Below are 18,876 nucleotides of genomic sequence, written 5' to 3' on the forward strand. Positions count from 1 at the left end.
CGCAATACGACTCACCACGTGTCGGATGTTGCCACACAAAGTGACGGAATATAGGGATTTGGTAGGTTTCCATTCTAAAGGCTTTTTAATAAATATGGCAACATTTTGTGACGTTTCATCGTTGCTGACGCGTAGTGAAGTGTTTTGAGAGTCATGTGAAGGCAACAGAACTTACGTAACGCATACGGTTTTTTTTTTATAGTTTTTCATTTCTCGATGCATCCTTAAAGTGTCGGAATATACCGCGTTTACCCTATATGATATTTGAGCCACGATATTTCAGACAAAAATAGGACTTTTCCAGAGCCTGGACATAGTGACAAACCAGAGATTTTTTAGAATCAGTTCATTTTTAATTTCCTCATTTACTCAAGATTTTAACAGATTTCTTATGTATGATAATTCTGGTATCCATAGTGACAAACCAGAGATTTTTTAGAATCAGTTCATTTTTAATTTCCTCATTTACTCAAGATTGTAGCCAATTTCTTAAGTATGATAATGCTGGTATCCATGATACTTAACTGAGTTTACTGGTATACTTATAGGCCAAGGCCTAGGACTCAAAAATTAACTTGAGTCTTTGAGACAGAGTCTAAAAAACTCTCTGGCAGACTCTGCTTTGCCACTATGCATCCAGGGCAGTGGTGGTCTTCACTCTTCAGCAAGCTACTCGGTTTGGTCACTTTACTCACTTAGGTGGCATGATTTCTTATTAGGCCTACTCAAGTTTTATTGAAGGTTAATTTGTTCATTTTGTTGTGTTCAACTTAGAGACAAATTGTCAATAAATTACTAGCTGTTATTTAGTCTAATTAAAATTCAAGTGATTCAACTTTCCTTCCTTTAAGTGCAACTCTAATTCCTCCTATTTTCCATTCTCTATCTTAAATAATATTTTTGGAACGAAAAACCGACCAAGGTCCAAGGGCAAGGACGATCAAAATTAATATGTTAACCATCATTTCTTCAATTTCAGTATTTCACCGTGCTTGGGCATTTTAGCGGTTTGTTGTTGTATAATTTTGCTGATTTTAACTATTTCTGTATATTAGATATAAATCAAATATTTGTCGTCAAAAGTCGAAGAATGGGCAGAACAACTTACACACATCCGATATCGTCCGGAGCTTTCGAATGTCCTCGCAATGGGACGACTGAAATAACCCAGCATTGCCCAATACCAGCATAATTTTCATACTTCACCCCGTGCGCAAGCATGCTGCAGAGCAAATTAGCCAACAAATGGTCGTAACCCACACGCTAAACCCCAAAATATTTCTATTCCATGCAGCCTAGCCCCTTCCCCACTTTCGATAAAGAACGCCCTGCGCCACACTGCTACCTCTCCAGCCTGTCCGTTCTTCTGGAGGCTAAACCTCCACGCTTACCCCCTGCTCCCCCTCCTTTCGGTACGCCCTGCGCCACACTGCTACCTCTCCAGCCTGTCCGTTCTTCTGGAGGCTAAACCTCCACGCTTACCCCTGCTCCCCCTCCTTTCGGTACCAGCTTGCGGAAGAAGTTTAACCAAACCTAACCTAACCCCTTCGCGGTATCGCGGAAAGGTGGAGAGAATGGGGTAAGTGTGGAGGTAGAAGATGCTGGTGAGTGGTGAGCGTTAGGGCTGGGCTTACGCCTGCGAAGTGGGTAAGGTGATGCAACAGTCCGGTGCGGTCTGCGGACCCTGTTGCTTACGGCATTTGTAAGAAGTGATGGTATGGGCTTAAATCATTGGTGTAGGAGCTATTGGGCGTAATCCGTTCGTAGTATCAGTTTGTGGGATGAGGCATTGCTTGTTTCAAGCTAGTGTGGCGAGATGAGGCAAGTAAGAACAGCTGCATAGGTATTAGACTGACTATTTCTATTGCATGTAGAGGGTTGGCATTGGCTTTTGGGCTGATTTAAGAGTCAAATTTTTGGGCTACGGCAGCGCTCCCCTAGCAATCCTGCTGCAATATCTATCTGCGGACTGCGGAATGCTCTACGCAGTACGCATATGGGCTTATTCTATATTGTAATTTTTTTTTTAATTTCTGTGAACCGATAACGAAGTAGGTCTCCAAAACGTGTGCCATGAAGATATTGTGAATTTACGTGCCATATTCTTTGTTTTTGATTTTGTTGTTCTTCTAGCAGACTAATGGCATAAGTAGTTGCAAGAGAATTTACCTGATTTCATTTCTATACATGATCAGCAAAGAAAATGCAATGACAGTTGTTGCCAACTCCAGCATACTACACAGTCACTGATTCGTATGATGGCGCAACAAAATTTTTAGTCCTCTTCCTGAACTTTTGATAATTTTGATATCGATTTTTTTTTTCAAACATATATAGTTATATATATATGTTTGATTGAAGACCAGAGCGTACTTTTTATTTACAACTTTCTTATTGTTTTTTTTTCGAAAAGCCGAACGAAATTTCTTGCATGTGCTTGGAGATCAAAAAGCAGGTTACCAAATGATATTTTACTACGATGCGACGTTTCGAATATATGAGTAAGTTATTAAAAAATCAAGTGACGAGTTATTACAACGCTCAAACTTGAAATTTTGACATGACATAAGTTCATACAGAAAGTATCGTAGATACGGTTTAAAATCGAAAATCAAATTAATCTGAGAATAATTTCAACGTCCTGACGAATCCGGTGGTTTGGAAATTGATAGCAGGAGACTCGCCCTTCTTCTCCTCCGCTAGGGAGCGCAGCCGTGAGTAACGAAATTGACTCGTAAACAGGCCCTGGGCCCAACGCCAACCATCAGCATGCAATATCTACACATAGCCTCAGATCAATGAGCTGTGGGTAACTCCGGCTAACAGTAAATCTGCTTTGCACAACACAGCCACTGCTTCACAGCACCGGAGCCCAACTGGCCGGAGCGCAACAGGCCCTACCGCAACAGGCGGCGCAGGTTAGGTTAGGTTACGTTAGGAGTAGCTGTTGCGGTAGGGCCTGTTGCACCCCGGCCAGTTGTGCTCCGGCCTGTATGCGCTCCGGCCTGTGACTGAACGGTGCTGTTGTGGTGGGCGCTTTGTGTCAAAAGCAGTCAAGATGTCCGGCTGCGTTACGCTCGGGAAGGTATATGAATCGCACTGTGGACTTGGGTTATGCTGACCTCTAGCTATACACCCCTCCGCTGTCGACAGTCTTGTAGCGTCGGGGCACCGCATGACGATGCTGGTGCAGGCCTCCAACGTGGCACGGATGATGGTCTCGTTGTGGGCCTCCCGCATATGATTCTTTGGTCGTCCAGCTTGCAGATGGCATGTGAGTCTGCGGCTCAATGTCGTGCTGGTCAAACCAATGTAATTTACATTTTGGAGAAGTCTACAACCTTCTTCCAAGCAGGAAAATTTGTAAATGAGATTAGTTTCTTGCAGCGGTCCGGACCTTTTACATGGATTGTTTTTCTTTATTAAATTCTTGATCTTTTTATGTCTGTAGTAAATCAAAAGTTGTATTCGGTCAGTTACTGTTGTGCAGCTGATGTTATTTTGCACAATTGAATTGAGGACTCGTTCGTCAGTCTTATGACCGCTGTTCATTCGATAGTAAATTCTGGTGACGCAACCTCTTGATGTGGATTCATCTGTTCAGTTTTGCCGTGCTCTGATATTTGAACTTTCTTTGTCAATAGTTTTGTTAGCGTAACCGTTGTTGACAAGAATTTGTTTGCAGGTCACGAGCGGATGTACAGGTCTTGAACGCTCGATGTATGAGGGCGCGTATGGTGCTGATTTTGTAGCGTTGGGAACATTCTCTTTCTTGGTTCAGGACCTTTTCGACGTCTGTAGGTTTCCGATGAACTTAGTTAAGAACGAATTATTATCGTCTTGCACCAGTATGTCCAGAAAACGCAACGTGTGATTCATGCAACGTGTGAGGCAACGTGATACATGCAAGTTTGATTAAAGACCAGATCATGCTTTTTAATTATAATCTTCTTATTCGTTTTTTTCAATTAGTGGAACAAAATTTTTTGCTGGCGCCGGGAGATCAAAAAGCAGGGTTAACAAATGACATTTTAATGGATTGCGACGTTTCGAAAATACAATTTTCACTCTGACTTTAGGGGCTCTATCGCCCCTAAAATATTGTTAAGCTCTGTAAATAATTTCAGGTTGATCCATTAAAATTATTAATAATTTTTATAAAATTGCCGACATATTCAATATACTTTGGCCTGAATATAAGTTTAAATAAATAATCGTACAACCAGTCATTACTGCCTTGAATGTAGTAGTAAATCGTTGGGGACTTAGAACCTTATCCTTAAAACCGAGTGACGCCCTTATTATCCTTTTATCACATCCTTTTCTAAGGGCGTCATATATATAGATATTATCACATCCTTTTTTCAATAATAACTAATACCAATAGTAAAATAACCAATTAATAATAATAATGACAATTATATGTAGCCTGCGCTCACTCCAGCTACTCATAAACGGATAAATCACACTCCCTCCAAAGTGTCTGCCGTCCGCACATGTCTTCCAAAGTGAGTTACAGTTAGTCGCTTCATTTACTCTATAAAATAGCAAGCTTCATTTACGAAACATTTCCCTGCTCTTGTTTCGTTAACCGGTAATCGCCTCGACACTTTGGATGGTACGAACGGCTTGATGTTGTTAAATATTGTGATCGTAGATTATTATCTTCTTCTACGATGCAGACATCCTTTGTCTTAAAATTTGACTAACGACGTTATGTATTTTATTTATAAATTAATAACAAAAAGATGTAAATTATAAGAATCAGTCATATAAATCGGTAAGTAATAAATTTTACTTCATTTTCACTCGAAAATGTATTCTTTATATTAGAAAAATCCATTATCTCCTATAGGGTCACCGCTTATTGAAGCTTCAAACCTCGTCTATTGTTACTAAGTCTACCACTACCCTTATTTAGTTGACGTCTCGTTGACTATACCTTGAATGTCTATATTTTTATCCATTTTAATCTACATAGGCGCTCGATTTTCCGAAATCTCGCCAAGCAGCCAGTAAGTCACCATCGTACCCTTGCCCTGCAAAAAATAAATCAAATAGGATTCCATATATATTAATCGTACGATTTAAACAAATGGCACAAACTTGATTCACGTAACCACGTGCTAACATAGAAACTTGCTCCTGTTGCTAGCATTGCTCTAGATGTATTAAAAAGCTGAGTTCAAATTTTAAATAAATAAGAAGATTGTAACGGATATAACAAGAAATTTTTTTGTCGTTTCTCTGTGAGATTAAATTTTCCTGCAAGTAAGTTGAACATAATAAACTTTTCCTATATACCTTGATTGCACTGGGTCCGCGGCCCATTTCTTGTTATTTCTGTGTAAGATTAAATATTCCTGCAAGCAAGTTGAATATAATAAACTTTTTTCTATATACCTTGATTGCAATAGGCCCGCGGCCCATTTCTTGTTATTTCTGTGTAAGAATAAATATTCCTGCAAGCAAGTTGAATGTAATAAACTTTTTTCTATATACCTTGATTGCAATGGGCCCGCGGCGCTCCAGCAGAAACTGGGGGTGGTGCTGCTGCAAGAGGGAATGAGTAGAGTCGGATACATGGATCTTCATCGCTGCAAAGAGAAGAGCAAATTTTCAGCAAAATCGTGGAAAATCTGAAGCCCTACTGAGTAATCCGGATTACAGTTAAGTAACATATCAAGAAATAACTACCAGTTACAAAGAAAATCAAGTAAAATTGATTTATGATCTGTATTAAAAATTCACTATATTTGCCTATTGGTAATTATTTAACAGATACAAAATTCGAAATCAAGTAATTCAATACTAATGATCGTAATCATTTGAACAATGTAGAGACAAGGAGCTAGAAATTTGATGAAATTCAGTGGCACGCACGTTCCCCGGACGACTCCATCCTGGAGGCTGTGTTGACGGTGTCGCCGAAGATGCAGTAGCGAGGCTTGTTTTCACCCACCACCCCAGCTACGCATCTGCCGGAGTTTATGCCGATGCGGATCTCTAATTTCTGCTCCGGCAGCGCGTCACTTCTAAAGAAATTCAATTTTATTAATTCATTCATTCATTTATAATACGATGGATACTCCATAATTGAAAAAAAAAAACCAACAACGGTTGCGCATACGCACATGAGGGCATTGGAGAATGTTTCGATATTCGGAGAACGTGTAACGTCTTAAGAATAAAATCCACAAAAAATCCAATAATATATGAGGAAAACAAACTTAGTACAGGAATCTAGCGCTGGATCAGTTAAGTCGTGGAACAAACGCAAGTGGATATTGTAACATAAAACTGTGCCGTTATAAAAGAGAGTAATAGTGGAATAATGCGTTGAGAAAGTTGCGTAAACTGCTTCAGAAAACAAGAATATTTTGTGTTAATAGAAGATCTAGCAAAACATTTCTCGAATTCAATTGTATTATCGCACGAGATTGAACAACCTCAAATGTCAAATGAATATTTGAAATAATTTCTTAGTTTCCAAAGAGGTCTATGAATAACATGCCTTGTGCCAAGATGTTGGCTTACCAAAGAACCACAACTTCTCGCTTGTGGGCTTTAATAAAATAATCGAAAAGCTGTGCGAGCTGTCTGTTTGCATGGGTATCTCGTTCATTGTTACTGAGTAACACTAACATCCCTCAACAGTAATCGTCGAGTGGTGGGGACTCTCGACGTTGTTTCCATTGAAGATGCGAATAGTTAGATGCTGGTCACAGAGGTTCAATTGCAGTTCAATTCAAGATAATTTAAATTTCTAACATTCTCATAAAAAATGTAATTCCTACGCTTGTTCCGATGCAACAGCCTACTTGAAGGATCGCACGGCGTCGAGCAGCGCGAGGGACATGCGGGCGATCTCACGCAGGTGCAGCATGCCGTTCTTAGTAGGCAGCCCTGATGCCACCACGTACGCATCACCAATGGTCTCGACCTTACGGTGAATAATCATAAAAAATATAACTTAGTACTCACTGCAGTGAGTGACAGAGAGCGCATTTTCTCGTCGACGAAAACGTGAAGTCACGGACAGACAGACGGACGGGCATGACGAGCATAATAGGGCATTTTTGCCAAAAATGAGAAAATGCGTTAAAAATAACGACTGCGTAAATCTAATGGCAACTATTGAGCCAAACTTAACAATTTCTACCAAATGCGAACTCACTCACAGAGGCGGCGATCCATCGTGGCCTGGGACTGCTATGTCCCAAACAAATACAGGGTGCGGCGCGGGAACTTACTTATTTGAATTGCGCGCCACGTGGCGGCCATTAGTCCTAGGAAGGTGGCGCCATGCGCAATATGGTGCACTTCCGATCTCGTCTGACAAAATGTATTGAACAGCATGGAGGTCACCTACAAGATGTAATATTCAAGAATTAAACTTGTAAGTAAACCCAACGAAACTTTAAATGTAGCTCTTTGTAAAAAAGAAAGAATTAAAACGCTATCTTTAATACTTTTTACTTTGTGATTTTTTTAAAAGAGTAAGTTCCCACGCCGCACCCTGTACTAAGGATACTATAAAGGATACTATAAAGTGGGTATTAATAAATCTGAGGGACGTAGGTAGTTCGAAAAATTTTGCTGCTGTGATTTATTTTAGAAATGTAAGTTGAATATGAGCTCTCAATAAAATAGCGTAGGGTATCAAAAATTAGAAGGAAAGCAGCAGAGTTATCACTAGCCAACAAAAAAACTATAAGCAGTTCACTCTATAAAAACTTTTATTCGTTCAAAATCTTTCTCGGTATTTGTAATGCAAGTTAAAATTTTCAGGCTTACCATACTTCCACATTAAATACCGTTGAAATTCACTAGTGTCTAACATAAAAGAATTATGGCGAAAACATGGTGTGGCAACTAATAGAAACGACATGATCAGTAGTCACCTTGTAAACGTCAAACTTGCTGATGGTGTCGTCGAAGAGTGAATACAACTCGTTTAGTAAATCCACGATCTGTAAAAAGGCAGCTTGATAATTGCTAAAAGATAATTGCTAAAGCAAAATAGTATTTAGAATGAAATTTTGCACAAAAAGGCAGGATTTGGTACTGACTTAACTCTAAGAAAACGACGCGCAAACATTATATTATATCATGCAGTATAAAATTTGACCCCACAATCGTTATGAAAATAGTCATTGTACGCATTTTGACATGAATTTAATTAAAACCGGCCGCGAAAATACAACCTGCATAGGGTCGGAACTTGCAGAAATTTTGGCGAAGTCAACAATGTCGCTAAAGTAAATCGTAACACATTCGAAAGATTCCGCCACGTCAAGCTTGCGGTTGTTATTCTGTTGGTTGATGATCTTCTGTGCTACCGATCTGGAATTTCAAATGAAACGTGATAATAAAAATTAGCTGTGACATGGTCTTGACCGGATTAATTTTAGATTTTTGATTCCTAGATAAACGAAAATTACGTACATTAAATTTGCCGAAAAATCTGCAGGCGACTGTTGCATCTAAAAACATAAGAGAATTGATTTGTTTAACTGGTTAAACTTTGTAAGAATATATGGCAATTAACTCTCCATTATTTTTCAAACTCTCTCTTTTGCTATTTGGAGCAACACAGAAAGTTATAAATAAGAACAAATAATAGTATAAGTGCAGGCCGTGTTGTATAGTTGTGATTAGTATAGCGGCCACCTTGCCGAATGCGACCACTTTCCACAACAAATTGCGGGTTGCGAACCCTCAACTCGCTGCTCCAATATGGGTGATCTTTAATCATTCGGCCACCCCAGCCAAGCTCGATTATATTACCTAAGCAAAACCATACTTACTTAGGAAGGACTTCATGCAGCAAATTTTCCCACTTTCTTTTTTCTTCAAGAAAAGAAAGAGTCTGTTCATGCACCTCGTTCTCCAAGTTCTGTGCGTAGTTCTCAAGACGCCTGATCAAGTTGTCAACTACATTGGATGATGAATAGCCTCTGGAGAGATCAGTAGAAATCATATAGTGAAAATTCTTGCTGCATTAGAGTAATATCAAATTGGTTGCTTACAGGGATTGTAAAAAATGACAAAGTCAATTAAGTTATCGATGATTGAAAAATAGCCTTTGAATAAATCGGAAGACAATTTTCAGAACAACTCGCGAACAATTGAAACAAATTAGAATAACTCAGATAAGATTGATTTTTACAGATCAATAAAACAGTCGTTTCAAATTTATTGCAAGTTATGTTCAGTGTGATAGTTTTCTCACATCATATAAATTTAGTCTTGTATCAATAAAGAACAATAAAACCAACTTGATATTTTTATAAAATGAACTTATCAAAATTTGAAAGTTTCCAAACTTAGAGTTTTGCTTGATGGTTTGGCTGATGTAGTGCAGAGGAGGGCGCATTTTCTGATTTTGATCCCAACACATCCGGATGAGGTCAACGATCTCGGGGTGAGGAATATCTTCCTCGGCCACTAGGGGGCGGAATGGAGGGTTATCTTCATGTTCCACTCGCCTCAGGATCTCTGTTAGATATGTTAAAAACTCAGTCACTTTCAATTTTCTCGTCCAGGAGTGAAATTCTAGGAAATCTCTGTTGGTGAAGGAAAAACTCAAAGTCAAATGGAGGTATTTTCAATTTTCTATTCCAAGAACGAAATTCAAGCGAAAATATTCCAAAACTTTTAATCAAAGGATGAATTTTAAAACTTAATGTTCTCTATACAATTAAAATGTTATATAATGTATATAATGTTCTCTATATAATTAATTTTGAGGATTCATAAAGGTGAGCCATAGTTTACCCGAGTATGTCACGTCATCGTCTGTAGGGAAGGTGCCAGCGCACGAGAAGATCTCGTTCATGATGATGCCGAAAGAGTAGACGTCCTAATGTATATAATGTTCTCTATATAATTAATTTTCAGGATTCATAAAGGTGCACCATAGTTTACCCGAGTATGTCACGTCCTCGTCTGTAGGGAAGGTGCCGGCGCACGAGAAGATCTCGTTCATGATGATGCCGAAGGAGTAGACGTCAGCCATCTGGGCGTCCTCGGGACTGAGCTGGCCGGGGCCCGAGCGCAGCACCTCAGGAGCACGCCACAGCTTCCCTGCTATCGTTAATTTGATTACATTTCAAACCTCTATTAAATAAGCATGAAGCATTTATTATTCATTAGCCCCATCTTTTCTAAAACATAGTCTCTGCAAATTCGTTCGTTGCAATTGATGATAGGCTAAATTTATAAGTTTGGTTGTTAAATTGAAAAAATTCCAAACCTCATATTGAATTCATATATTCAAGACTATAAATTATTAAATATAAATAAGGTTTGCTTTTATTTGGTTAGAAGTTAGAACGAATCATTTCAGAATAATATGCACAGTCCATGATTTGAAACCTATATGTGTTCATTGTTTGAATAAGCTTTGAAATTCACTTGTTGAAGTGAATTTCTCTTGTTCTTTGTTGTTCACACACTGAATTCACTTGTTGTTGGAGTGAACGCTACGGTATACGCTTGCATCCACAAATGAAACGGTTCGTACACTAAAATTAACATCATTTCCCTACTTTCTTCGGCACAAAGCTTTAAGATAATTTCAATCTCTCATTTTGCTCTCCCCACTACAGCGCCCCTTATTTACCTCTATCACATGATTCGCCGCGTTCCTGATAGTCGTCATTCCTGAACGAGAGCAAACCAAAGCCAGAGAGCTTGAGCACAAAACGGGAGTCAATGACGCAGTTAGATGACTTCAAATTACCATGCATTTTCAGAGCGCTTTTGTGCAAGAAATTCAGTCCCTGTAAAATCAAATATTAATGAGACCCTAGCTGTGCTGAAAGAATGTCCAATGAAGCTATATAATTCTAAACAGGTACCCTCTCAAAAGGCTATCGCATAGCTGCCTGAACTCACATACACATACGTCAAAATGAAATTGTGAGCACCGTGCTCCAGGCTTTCTATTCGCTAACGTAGTCAGTATTCAAGTAAAAATGATGGAAACAATTAATGAGTATCAATTACCGTAGCTAATATTGAAGCACCAAATGAACACGCAGTAGCCGAAAAAATGAAGAACCATGCACTAACCTGAAGCAGGTCTCTGAGCAGCGAAAACTTCATGGTGTCATCGCGGACAACCTGCGTGTGCTGCTGCAACATTCTATGCAGGGAGCCCCTGGGGCAGAGCTCGAGTACCATTAAGTTCAAGTCGTTTTCAAAGCACGCGCCCATGAACTGTACCACGTTGTCGTTCTTTAAGAGTTTCAGCTGCAAAGCCATGGGCGAGAGCATCAACATTAAGCATAGATAGTGAGGTCTCGAAATTATTTTCGTGATCTCCGCTAGACCTTATGAATATACAACGATCAGGAAACTCGATCACTATATAGATCTTCGATGTTTAAGGTTGAAATTTACGAACAATTATTTTCAATATGACATATGCATTATATATTCATCACTTTTTTTAAATGAAACCTTCTTTCGATTTTTTGAACTCACATTCTGCAGCTCAATCGTCATTGCGGAGCTGACAGCAATGCGTCTCTTGGGAAGCCTCTTGATGAACACTCTTTGGCCCTACCAAATGTCGTTAATTGAATCAGAACTTTGTTGTAAATGTAGTAACACAAATTTGAATATTAAACAGGCTAAATACCAATTCAGTTGCATCTAAGTCGATCCAACACGACCTCATATATCGTTTTGGAATTATTAAATATCATTGTGAAACTTATTTCTAGATTCTCTTAATAAAGAAATGTGTTGCCCATCAAATAACACCTAATCCGATTCAACTAGCAAACTACCTAAATTTTCTTGCCTGGTTTATTAGATTGAATTGTTTAAATAAATCCTTAACATTGTTGTTTATCGCCTTGCATGAGAACATCTATTGGTAATAAAGTAGTCTACTGATAGTTGACAAAGTACTCAACTCAGGGTGCCAGGGACATTTCCCTTATTGAAATTCATAAACTTATTGCAACATTTTTACTGTAAAATTTTGCTATGTTTTTGGACAAACTTCAGCAAGACGATAAAATATATTAAATACGAATTTTAAAAACTGAATTCTGTGATATCTTTCACATATATATTTTAACCGCATTGTTATATGGTGATTCAGAAATCCGGTCAGCGATTGTTTAGTCAAGTTTAACCGAAATCCGTAGAGATGACGCTCCAACAAGGACTATCGAAAAAATTCTGGAACTCGGGATCTTACTCAAAATAATAAAGTTTAGGTATATTAATGATCAATTTAGAATAATCTCCACTATAGAGTTCGGCACGACAGTTGTTCAGGTATTGCAGCCATCCTTGTTGCCTTGAATATCTGTAACTTGAAGTGATGAATTTGCAATATGTACTAATGTAAGTTTTCTTGGTACCTTGTATCGCTCCTCGGCCGTGAAGTGGTTGCAAGCCAGGCTCACAAGAGACGTCGTGCTCTGCAAAAGGAGTGAAAACGATTACTAAAATTATATGAACAATGATTTTGCACAATATTTGATTCATTTATAATATGCGACTTGTACCTTGAGCACTTCCAGCCAAACAAAACTTGTTCAGTGTTACGCATAAATTTTTCGTACGTTTGCTGCAGATCTCACGTACAGAATGCACCCCACAAAAATAAAGGTACGAGTATATATAATATAATATATTATAATATAATATAATATAATAATAATAATAAAGTAAAATCCCGCCCGAATAAATAATAATAAAGCAAAATTTCTGAAGGATCACCCCAGCGCTGGATCCCTTTCGCCCATCTCCAGAGTTCGACAACTGCAGGTCTTTGAGGGAGATCTGCCAGACGCGCCTCGCCCGACGCTTCCTGCGCCAAACTAGTCTGGAAAATGCCATGGTCTAAAATGTTTCACTTCAGCACTCCTCGAAATTCTGTTTCCGTCTTTATGGATTTATATGACAACCTTATAAGCAATAAGCCCGTTATACGCAAACACAAAGTGATTCAACATGCTTTATAACCAAGTCTTTAATGTTTATGGTTTGTTATGTAAAAAATAAGTTGAAATCATTCAAGTCAATAGCCAATGAAACCAAACAACTGCAGATGAATGCATCAAATCTTAGGTATTCAGTCCCGACGGTCAAAGATGAATTTTGTTCGCCAAAATTTCACAAATTTAATTTACATAATTTCCTTACGTTAGCTAAAATTCATGAGTTGAATTAATCTCATAAATGTTCAAACAAATCGTAATCGTTTAGAGGAACAAAGCAAATTTTAGAATGACAACGTTGCTTACGCATAGATGCAGCTGGCGCAGCAGAACAGAAAGATGACAGCCCCAATCAAGTAGTACAGTACTGCACATTGAACAATGCAGGTATCATCAAACTTGCATTTGATTCCATGGTTCAACGTAAACCTATAGGAGGTTCAACGTAAAATCAAACTAAAATCCTTAGGAGCAATGAATTTGCTATGTTAATTCCGTGAACACAAGAAGCTCTCACACAACGTAACAATATTGGAAGTCAAATTCTCATTAAAAATCATCTCTGCTGAAAAAGTATTTTCCACAAAACGAAATTCTGTCGCAAATTACAACACAGTCTATTAAAAGATTTATAATCTGGCTCCGTGTCAGTTGAAAAAAAGGATTAAATTTAATACAAACTTTTGATGATCGAGGCTATGCATTGCTCTGTTATAAAACACTTCGTCGCCTAAGAATCCAAAAACACTCACAGCATTCGTCGCCTTTGAATCCATAATAACTCCCAGCATTCGTCGCCTTAGAATCCAAAAACATTCACAGCATTCGTCGTCTTTGAATCCATAATAACTCACAGCATTCGTCGCCTTTGAAACCAAAAATACTCACAGCATTCGTCGTCTTTGAATCCATAATAACTCACAGCATTCGTCGCCTTTGAAACCATAATAACTCACAGCATTCGTCGCCTTTGAATCCACAAATGGGCTTGTCTTTGGGTGGTTTGTATTTTTCACTGTTGTACTCAAAATCCCAGGAAGCGTTGTCGTCATTCCGGTAAGAGATGTTTACCACCGTCTGCAGTAAGGGATAGGCTCGAAATTCGTCAAGGATTAATCCTAATCCTTCATTATATTCAGTCAAGTCTGATGGCAAGTCAATCCCGCAGGTGAATCACTATATTAATTTGTGCAAAAGTTTTTTTAAGCATTGCAGGAGTGATTCCAGGAGCTTATTAATTTCTTACTTCATAAGAAGAGGCGTCCTGATTCAACATCATCAAGAAATAAGAAGTCGGTATTGTTCTGTTCTCCACACGGAAATTTCGATTCGTCAGCCGACCTGTCAGAATACGGAGTTTCAAATCTTGCCAACTTTTATATTAACTACAATAACTACAAGAACCGAAGCAAGGTATGTAACGGCTACTGTTATGCAGCGGTTCTTATCATACCTTTCAATTAGAGCAAAGTGGAAAACAAAGGCTTCAGAGACAAGTGCATTGGCTTGAAGAAAAAAATCAGTTTGCTTAAAGTTTACTATAACACCCTGAGTGAGATATGCGTTTAACTAATGTTTATTAAGCATGCAACATCTTTTTATTCAGTATGCTGAAAAAATGGTACTGCTACCGCGCAACATGTTTTTCAGCTCCGCAAGTAACGAAAATGCAAACACGTACTGGTATAGCTGGAGTTGAGTTCGACAAGGATTTTCTCTTTAAGATTCGCGCACGAATGATTACGCGATAAGGTTCTGTTGAGTTCGACGAGGATTTCCTCTTTGAAATTCGAGCAATTCTGGAGTTGACGCGATAAGGTTCTGTTGAGCGCCTCAACGTACAGCCATACGCTGTCGTAGAAACTGTCCACGGAAGAAGACGCTGGGGCAGCAGCTTGGCTGTTGCTAGGGAGCTTATCTAAATCATTTGAGCAGGTTTGTACCCACTCCTCTTGACCACCGTAAGCATCCCTGGCCTGTAGATTTCAACATAACAAAACCTGCTTCAGTAATGGAGTAGCCATTAATTCAAGGGCCGGGGACTATGGTAAGAAGCCAGTAATATTGTGCATTTGTTAAAGAAGAACTTTCTTTTTACTTCTTAATACTGAGCACAAATTTTGGTGTACGTCGCATAAAATAATAATTATTCTTATTATTTATTCTATAATTCAACTCAACTAAAGTCTCTACTGTATAGATCTATCAGTTTTGATTGATCGCAATGAAAAAATCAAAAGTAAAACTTGAAAAATCTATTTTTATTTAATTTGCCCCCTGCCTACTCCTGAAAAGCTCTATTAAGGAATGTTGAATAATAGATTAAATGATTAACTCACCCTCTGATACTCCGTTGAATATTCTACAGGAACTTGAGATGTCAGCACCAGCTTGGGAGAGGGGCGGCTTGTGTCAACTGCCTTCTCGGTCCATGGGCGGTAGTCGTCAGGCGTTCTGCATTTAATGATGTAATTAATGCTTGTTCTTCGTATTTTTTAGCAACGTTCCTCGTAGCAACAATCTTCTATTATAAATGTATGTTCAATTATCCTTTTCAAACAAAACATCTTTTAGGAGCAATGCAGGTCTGTTAAAAAATCTAGAAATGAATCTGAGAGGTGAGAATATGAAATTAAACTCAAAAGTTATTTTGTTGAAAATAATTGTCTCACTAGTGTAATATATACCCGCTCCTCATAGAATAAGATAAGTTACCCGAAGCCCAAGTCCAGATAAATGAAAGCGTAGTCGCTACCTCTATTATTGGCTTCTCGCGCCACTTGTTCCAGAAGAGAGCTGTTCAAGATGCAAACGAAGACAACTGCAGAATTCAGGACAAAATAAGGCGCTCTAAATAACAGAGAGAGAGAGAGAGAGAGTGATGCATTCTTTTTTCAAGTAAATGAGTAATGCATTTGAAGCTGGGAATATTATTAATGGCGCTGCATGATGAATCTGTAAGTATTCGAAATATATATATATATATATGATCAACTCACTCCTTGCATTTTCAGCGATATTATCGAAAACTTTTTTGAGATCGCTTTCTTTCAAGAAGCCCCCTTTGCCCGAGTTCTCGAGAGTTTTTGAGTCCGCTCCATAGGAGGTCGCGTTTTGGGGGTCGATTTTATTTGCGCAGTTCCCTTTCAAGGAGTACTCGGAAGTTGATGAATCCACTCCACAGAAGGCTACCTTCTTCTTATCTATTCTGTCTTTGATGGCTTGCATTGCTTTTGAGCACACTTCCTTCTTATCATCTTCGTAGAGAAGATACACGATTTTCCAGTTCCATTTATTCATAATCGACAAAACGCTTTGAGCCAGCTGTAATGATTTTAAAACAATGATTAAAAACAATGATTTTAGAAAGGTAAGCCTAACAAAATAAACGAGTCACGATACTTTTATGAATCATTGATATCCGATAAATCACATTTAGGATACCTGATAGTAGTCTCCTTGTAAGCGATACAGTGACTTGTACTTGGGGTCGGAGAAAGTTTTGCTCCTTCCTGCCGTACTGAAAGTTGGGATGTTGAAACGCGTAGCGAATGAAGCTATATAATCCAGCTCATAGTTGTTGGTAGAGCCCAAAAACACCCCTTGTGGACAAAGAATACGTTTCTAATCGCGAAAATGCGAATGTAATTATTTATTGATAATCCCACTACTTTTGAGCAGTTATATCGCAAACTCCAAATCAGCCCTTCAACTAAAAATAGTTGACACATGATCTGGTATATTAGCTAACACGTTCTATATGTACCAATCTATGATATTGCCCAAGCATGGCCCTACAACTAAATTTATGGAATCACTACACAGGCATCAAGCAAACAATCGAAATCGATATTTGAAACTGCATAGAGCAGACAGAAAATATTACGGGCTGTTGGTATTCTGCTTAAAGAGTTGATAATTGATCGAACAAATTCCAACGCGGTAATTTTATACTGCTGATTGAAGTTCACTTCATTAGTAACTGAATCCGTTAATAGAATATCCTAATACCGCTGACGAAACTCACCGACGTCGCATTCGTTCGATTTGGTTGCACAACGCAAATCCGTAGGACCATCTGAGAACGACCTTTCACCAACTGCTTAGGGAAATAGTTGCAGGCATGTAAGATTTCTAATGGTCAAATGTTACGTAGTATCGCTTAAACAGCTTCATGACGTTTTGAAAAACATGCATTGTGAAACGAGCAAATAAGTGGAATGGTTTGTAATAGAATTGCCTTTTTAGTTAGAAAATCCGAATGAGTAATCATTCGGAAGTTCATGATGGTAACTTTGATCCTACTACTACTACTTTTTTGGTAACCTTCATGAGGTAACTTTGGTTTATTAAGTTCATATTTCGACGTCGATTCATTGGACACATTTACTAATTGATAATTTATTTATTCCGCTAATCTCACCATTAGGGTTCTCGTATAACAACTTCAGAGCTGCTCTCATCGCTACAGCTACTGATCCATTAGAACTTCTGAAAACTACATTGATCTTCCAGCCGTTGGGGAGTGGCCCTTTTGATCCCAGTACAAGAAGCTCCTTCTTAGCAAGACATACGACAGGTAGAACGAGCGATGCGGTGTCAGGAGGCAAGATCACCCACAGGTGGATCGTATGCTTCTGATCTTCTGGAATTTCCTTACCCTCTTGGGCAAACGCAGGAGGAAAGCAGCTTCCATCGTTGCTGCTCGTGACTGGCTTCAAGATTAATGATGGGCATTGTAAGCTTCACATGTGACAAATAATGTAGCAAAATCCTGTATGAACTACAGCAAATATCAGAATAATGGCATTGATATGCAATCACTTACATGAATATTACAACAATGTAATTCGAAAATGCTGGAAATGATAGCGTCATTACCGTCAGAGGCAAACAATCAATTTTCTCGTGACTTAAGCGGGCTATAGTAAGAAGCAGTGGCAGCCACGGAGCCAAAATTATTGAAGACGGAAAGCTTTTTACAGTCCAGCACTCATCTGTGTTTAGTAAAAACCACAGCACCTCATAAAAATTCACTGATGCCATTGGTGAAAATTCTACATTTAGTTTACGGAGTGACATGATTTTTTGAAAAATATGGCGACCCAGTCAATGCGTTTTTTAGAAGGATGTGGCTTTTTCTACCGTGATTTAATTGCCTGATGACGCAAAAAATTACTCTTAAAATTGCTTACTTATAAATTTGTTTGTAATTTTTATAACATGTCATACCTGAAGGGTTTGGAAATGAAATGAACATGGATTGCTCACCTGCCACAACAGCCAAGCTGCAACGGAAGCAAACATGAGGACTTGGTAGCATGTCTTCGAAAGCTCCATCGCTGCCAAAGAATCTGGTAAGCTTAAAAAAAATATACGTAATTGTTACAGTCATTGTAGGTTACACTATACAAGACCATAAATGTGTATATCAGCGGAAAACTGGACTTAATGATTTACTATCATGGGGTTTCAATATCAATATTTTTAATGATACATTGTCTCGAAACAAATGAAAGGTAAAGAAAACTTTACACAACTTTATTCCTATATTCATGGAATATTTTAGCCCAATTAACCTAATAAATAGGAACGACAATATTGCGAGGGTAACGCAAAATTATTTGAAAAACATACACTAGAAAATAACAGAAAATCCGTTGTTTAACACAAGCCTAGTAGCATTGAAAGTCAACTAGAATATACTGAAATATTGACATCACTTATAAGGAAAACCACGATATGTCTCCTCTGATCTGTGTGTCACCAGACTACTTGAAGGGCCGTGTATGTTTAGTTCCAACCATGACAGTGGTGCACAGAAACAACAATTTGTAACCAAGACCTATGAATAAAAAATGATGTAATCTATTGAACACCGGAAAATTTCTGCGCATAAACGATCGAG

At 38.5% G+C, this 18,876-nt stretch overlaps 2 protein-coding genes across 3 annotated transcripts in view; both read right to left on the bottom strand.

Annotated features, from left to right (window-relative positions):
- Window positions 1-1,124, bottom strand: part of LOC108675901 — a 17,725-nt gene extending 16,601 nt beyond the window's left edge. Inside the window, exon 1 of the mRNA XM_047880869.1 lies at window positions 1,109-1,124. The gene's annotated coding sequence lies outside the window, so the exon portion shown is untranslated. The remainder of the gene's footprint in view (window positions 1-1,108) is intronic.
- Window positions 1,125-4,573: 3,449 nt separating this feature from the next.
- LOC108675882 (atrial natriuretic peptide receptor 1) lies at window positions 4,574-18,325 on the bottom strand. Of its 2 annotated transcripts, none has more exons than XM_018163929.2 (25): window positions 18,240-18,325; window positions 17,392-17,683; window positions 16,996-17,067; window positions 16,413-16,570; window positions 15,968-16,292; window positions 15,684-15,789; window positions 15,308-15,422; window positions 14,650-14,944; window positions 14,215-14,309; window positions 13,925-14,045; window positions 13,275-13,335; window positions 12,748-12,853; window positions 12,387-12,446; window positions 11,494-11,571; window positions 11,080-11,259; window positions 10,628-10,787; window positions 9,931-10,089; window positions 9,330-9,501; window positions 8,811-8,960; window positions 8,208-8,346; window positions 7,905-7,973; window positions 6,822-6,943; window positions 5,884-6,035; window positions 5,503-5,597; window positions 4,574-5,039 (listed from the first exon to the last, which is right to left on the bottom strand). In XM_018163929.2, the coding sequence occupies exons 1-25, from the start codon at window positions 18,306-18,308 to the stop codon at window positions 4,974-4,976; spliced, it is 3,417 nt and encodes a 1,138-aa protein (XP_018019418.1). In that variant the 5' UTR covers window positions 18,309-18,325; the 3' UTR covers window positions 4,574-4,973. The 2 variants fall into 2 exon arrangements, with proteins under 2 accessions (XP_018019418.1, XP_047736832.1); XM_047880876.1 differs by having other exon boundaries at window positions 9,931-10,092.
- Between the last annotated feature and the right edge of the window lie 551 nt (window positions 18,326-18,876).

This window comes from Hyalella azteca, unplaced genomic scaffold, assembly GCF_000764305.2.
Source record: "Hyalella azteca isolate HAZT.00-mixed unplaced genomic scaffold, Hazt_2.0.2 contig6498, whole genome shotgun sequence".
Taxonomy (NCBI): domain Eukaryota; kingdom Metazoa; phylum Arthropoda; class Malacostraca; order Amphipoda; family Hyalellidae; genus Hyalella; species Hyalella azteca.

What these genes read in the sequence shown, in the direction of transcription:
- LOC108675882 (XM_047880876.1), bottom strand. Translation starts at nt 18,308, where the DNA reads ATGGAGCTTTCGAAGACATGCTACCAAGTCCTCATGTTTGCTTCCGTT. An exon ending in ATCGAACGAATGCGACGTCG is followed by an intron (nt 16,571 to 16,995) that starts GTGAGTTTCGTC and finishes TTTGTCCACAAG; the next exon opens with GGGTGTTTTTGGGCTCTACC. An exon ending in GAAAGGGATCCAGCGCTGGG is followed by an intron (nt 12,447 to 12,747) that starts GTGATCCTTCAG and finishes CTCCTTTTGCAG; the next exon opens with AGCACGACGTCTCTTGTGAG.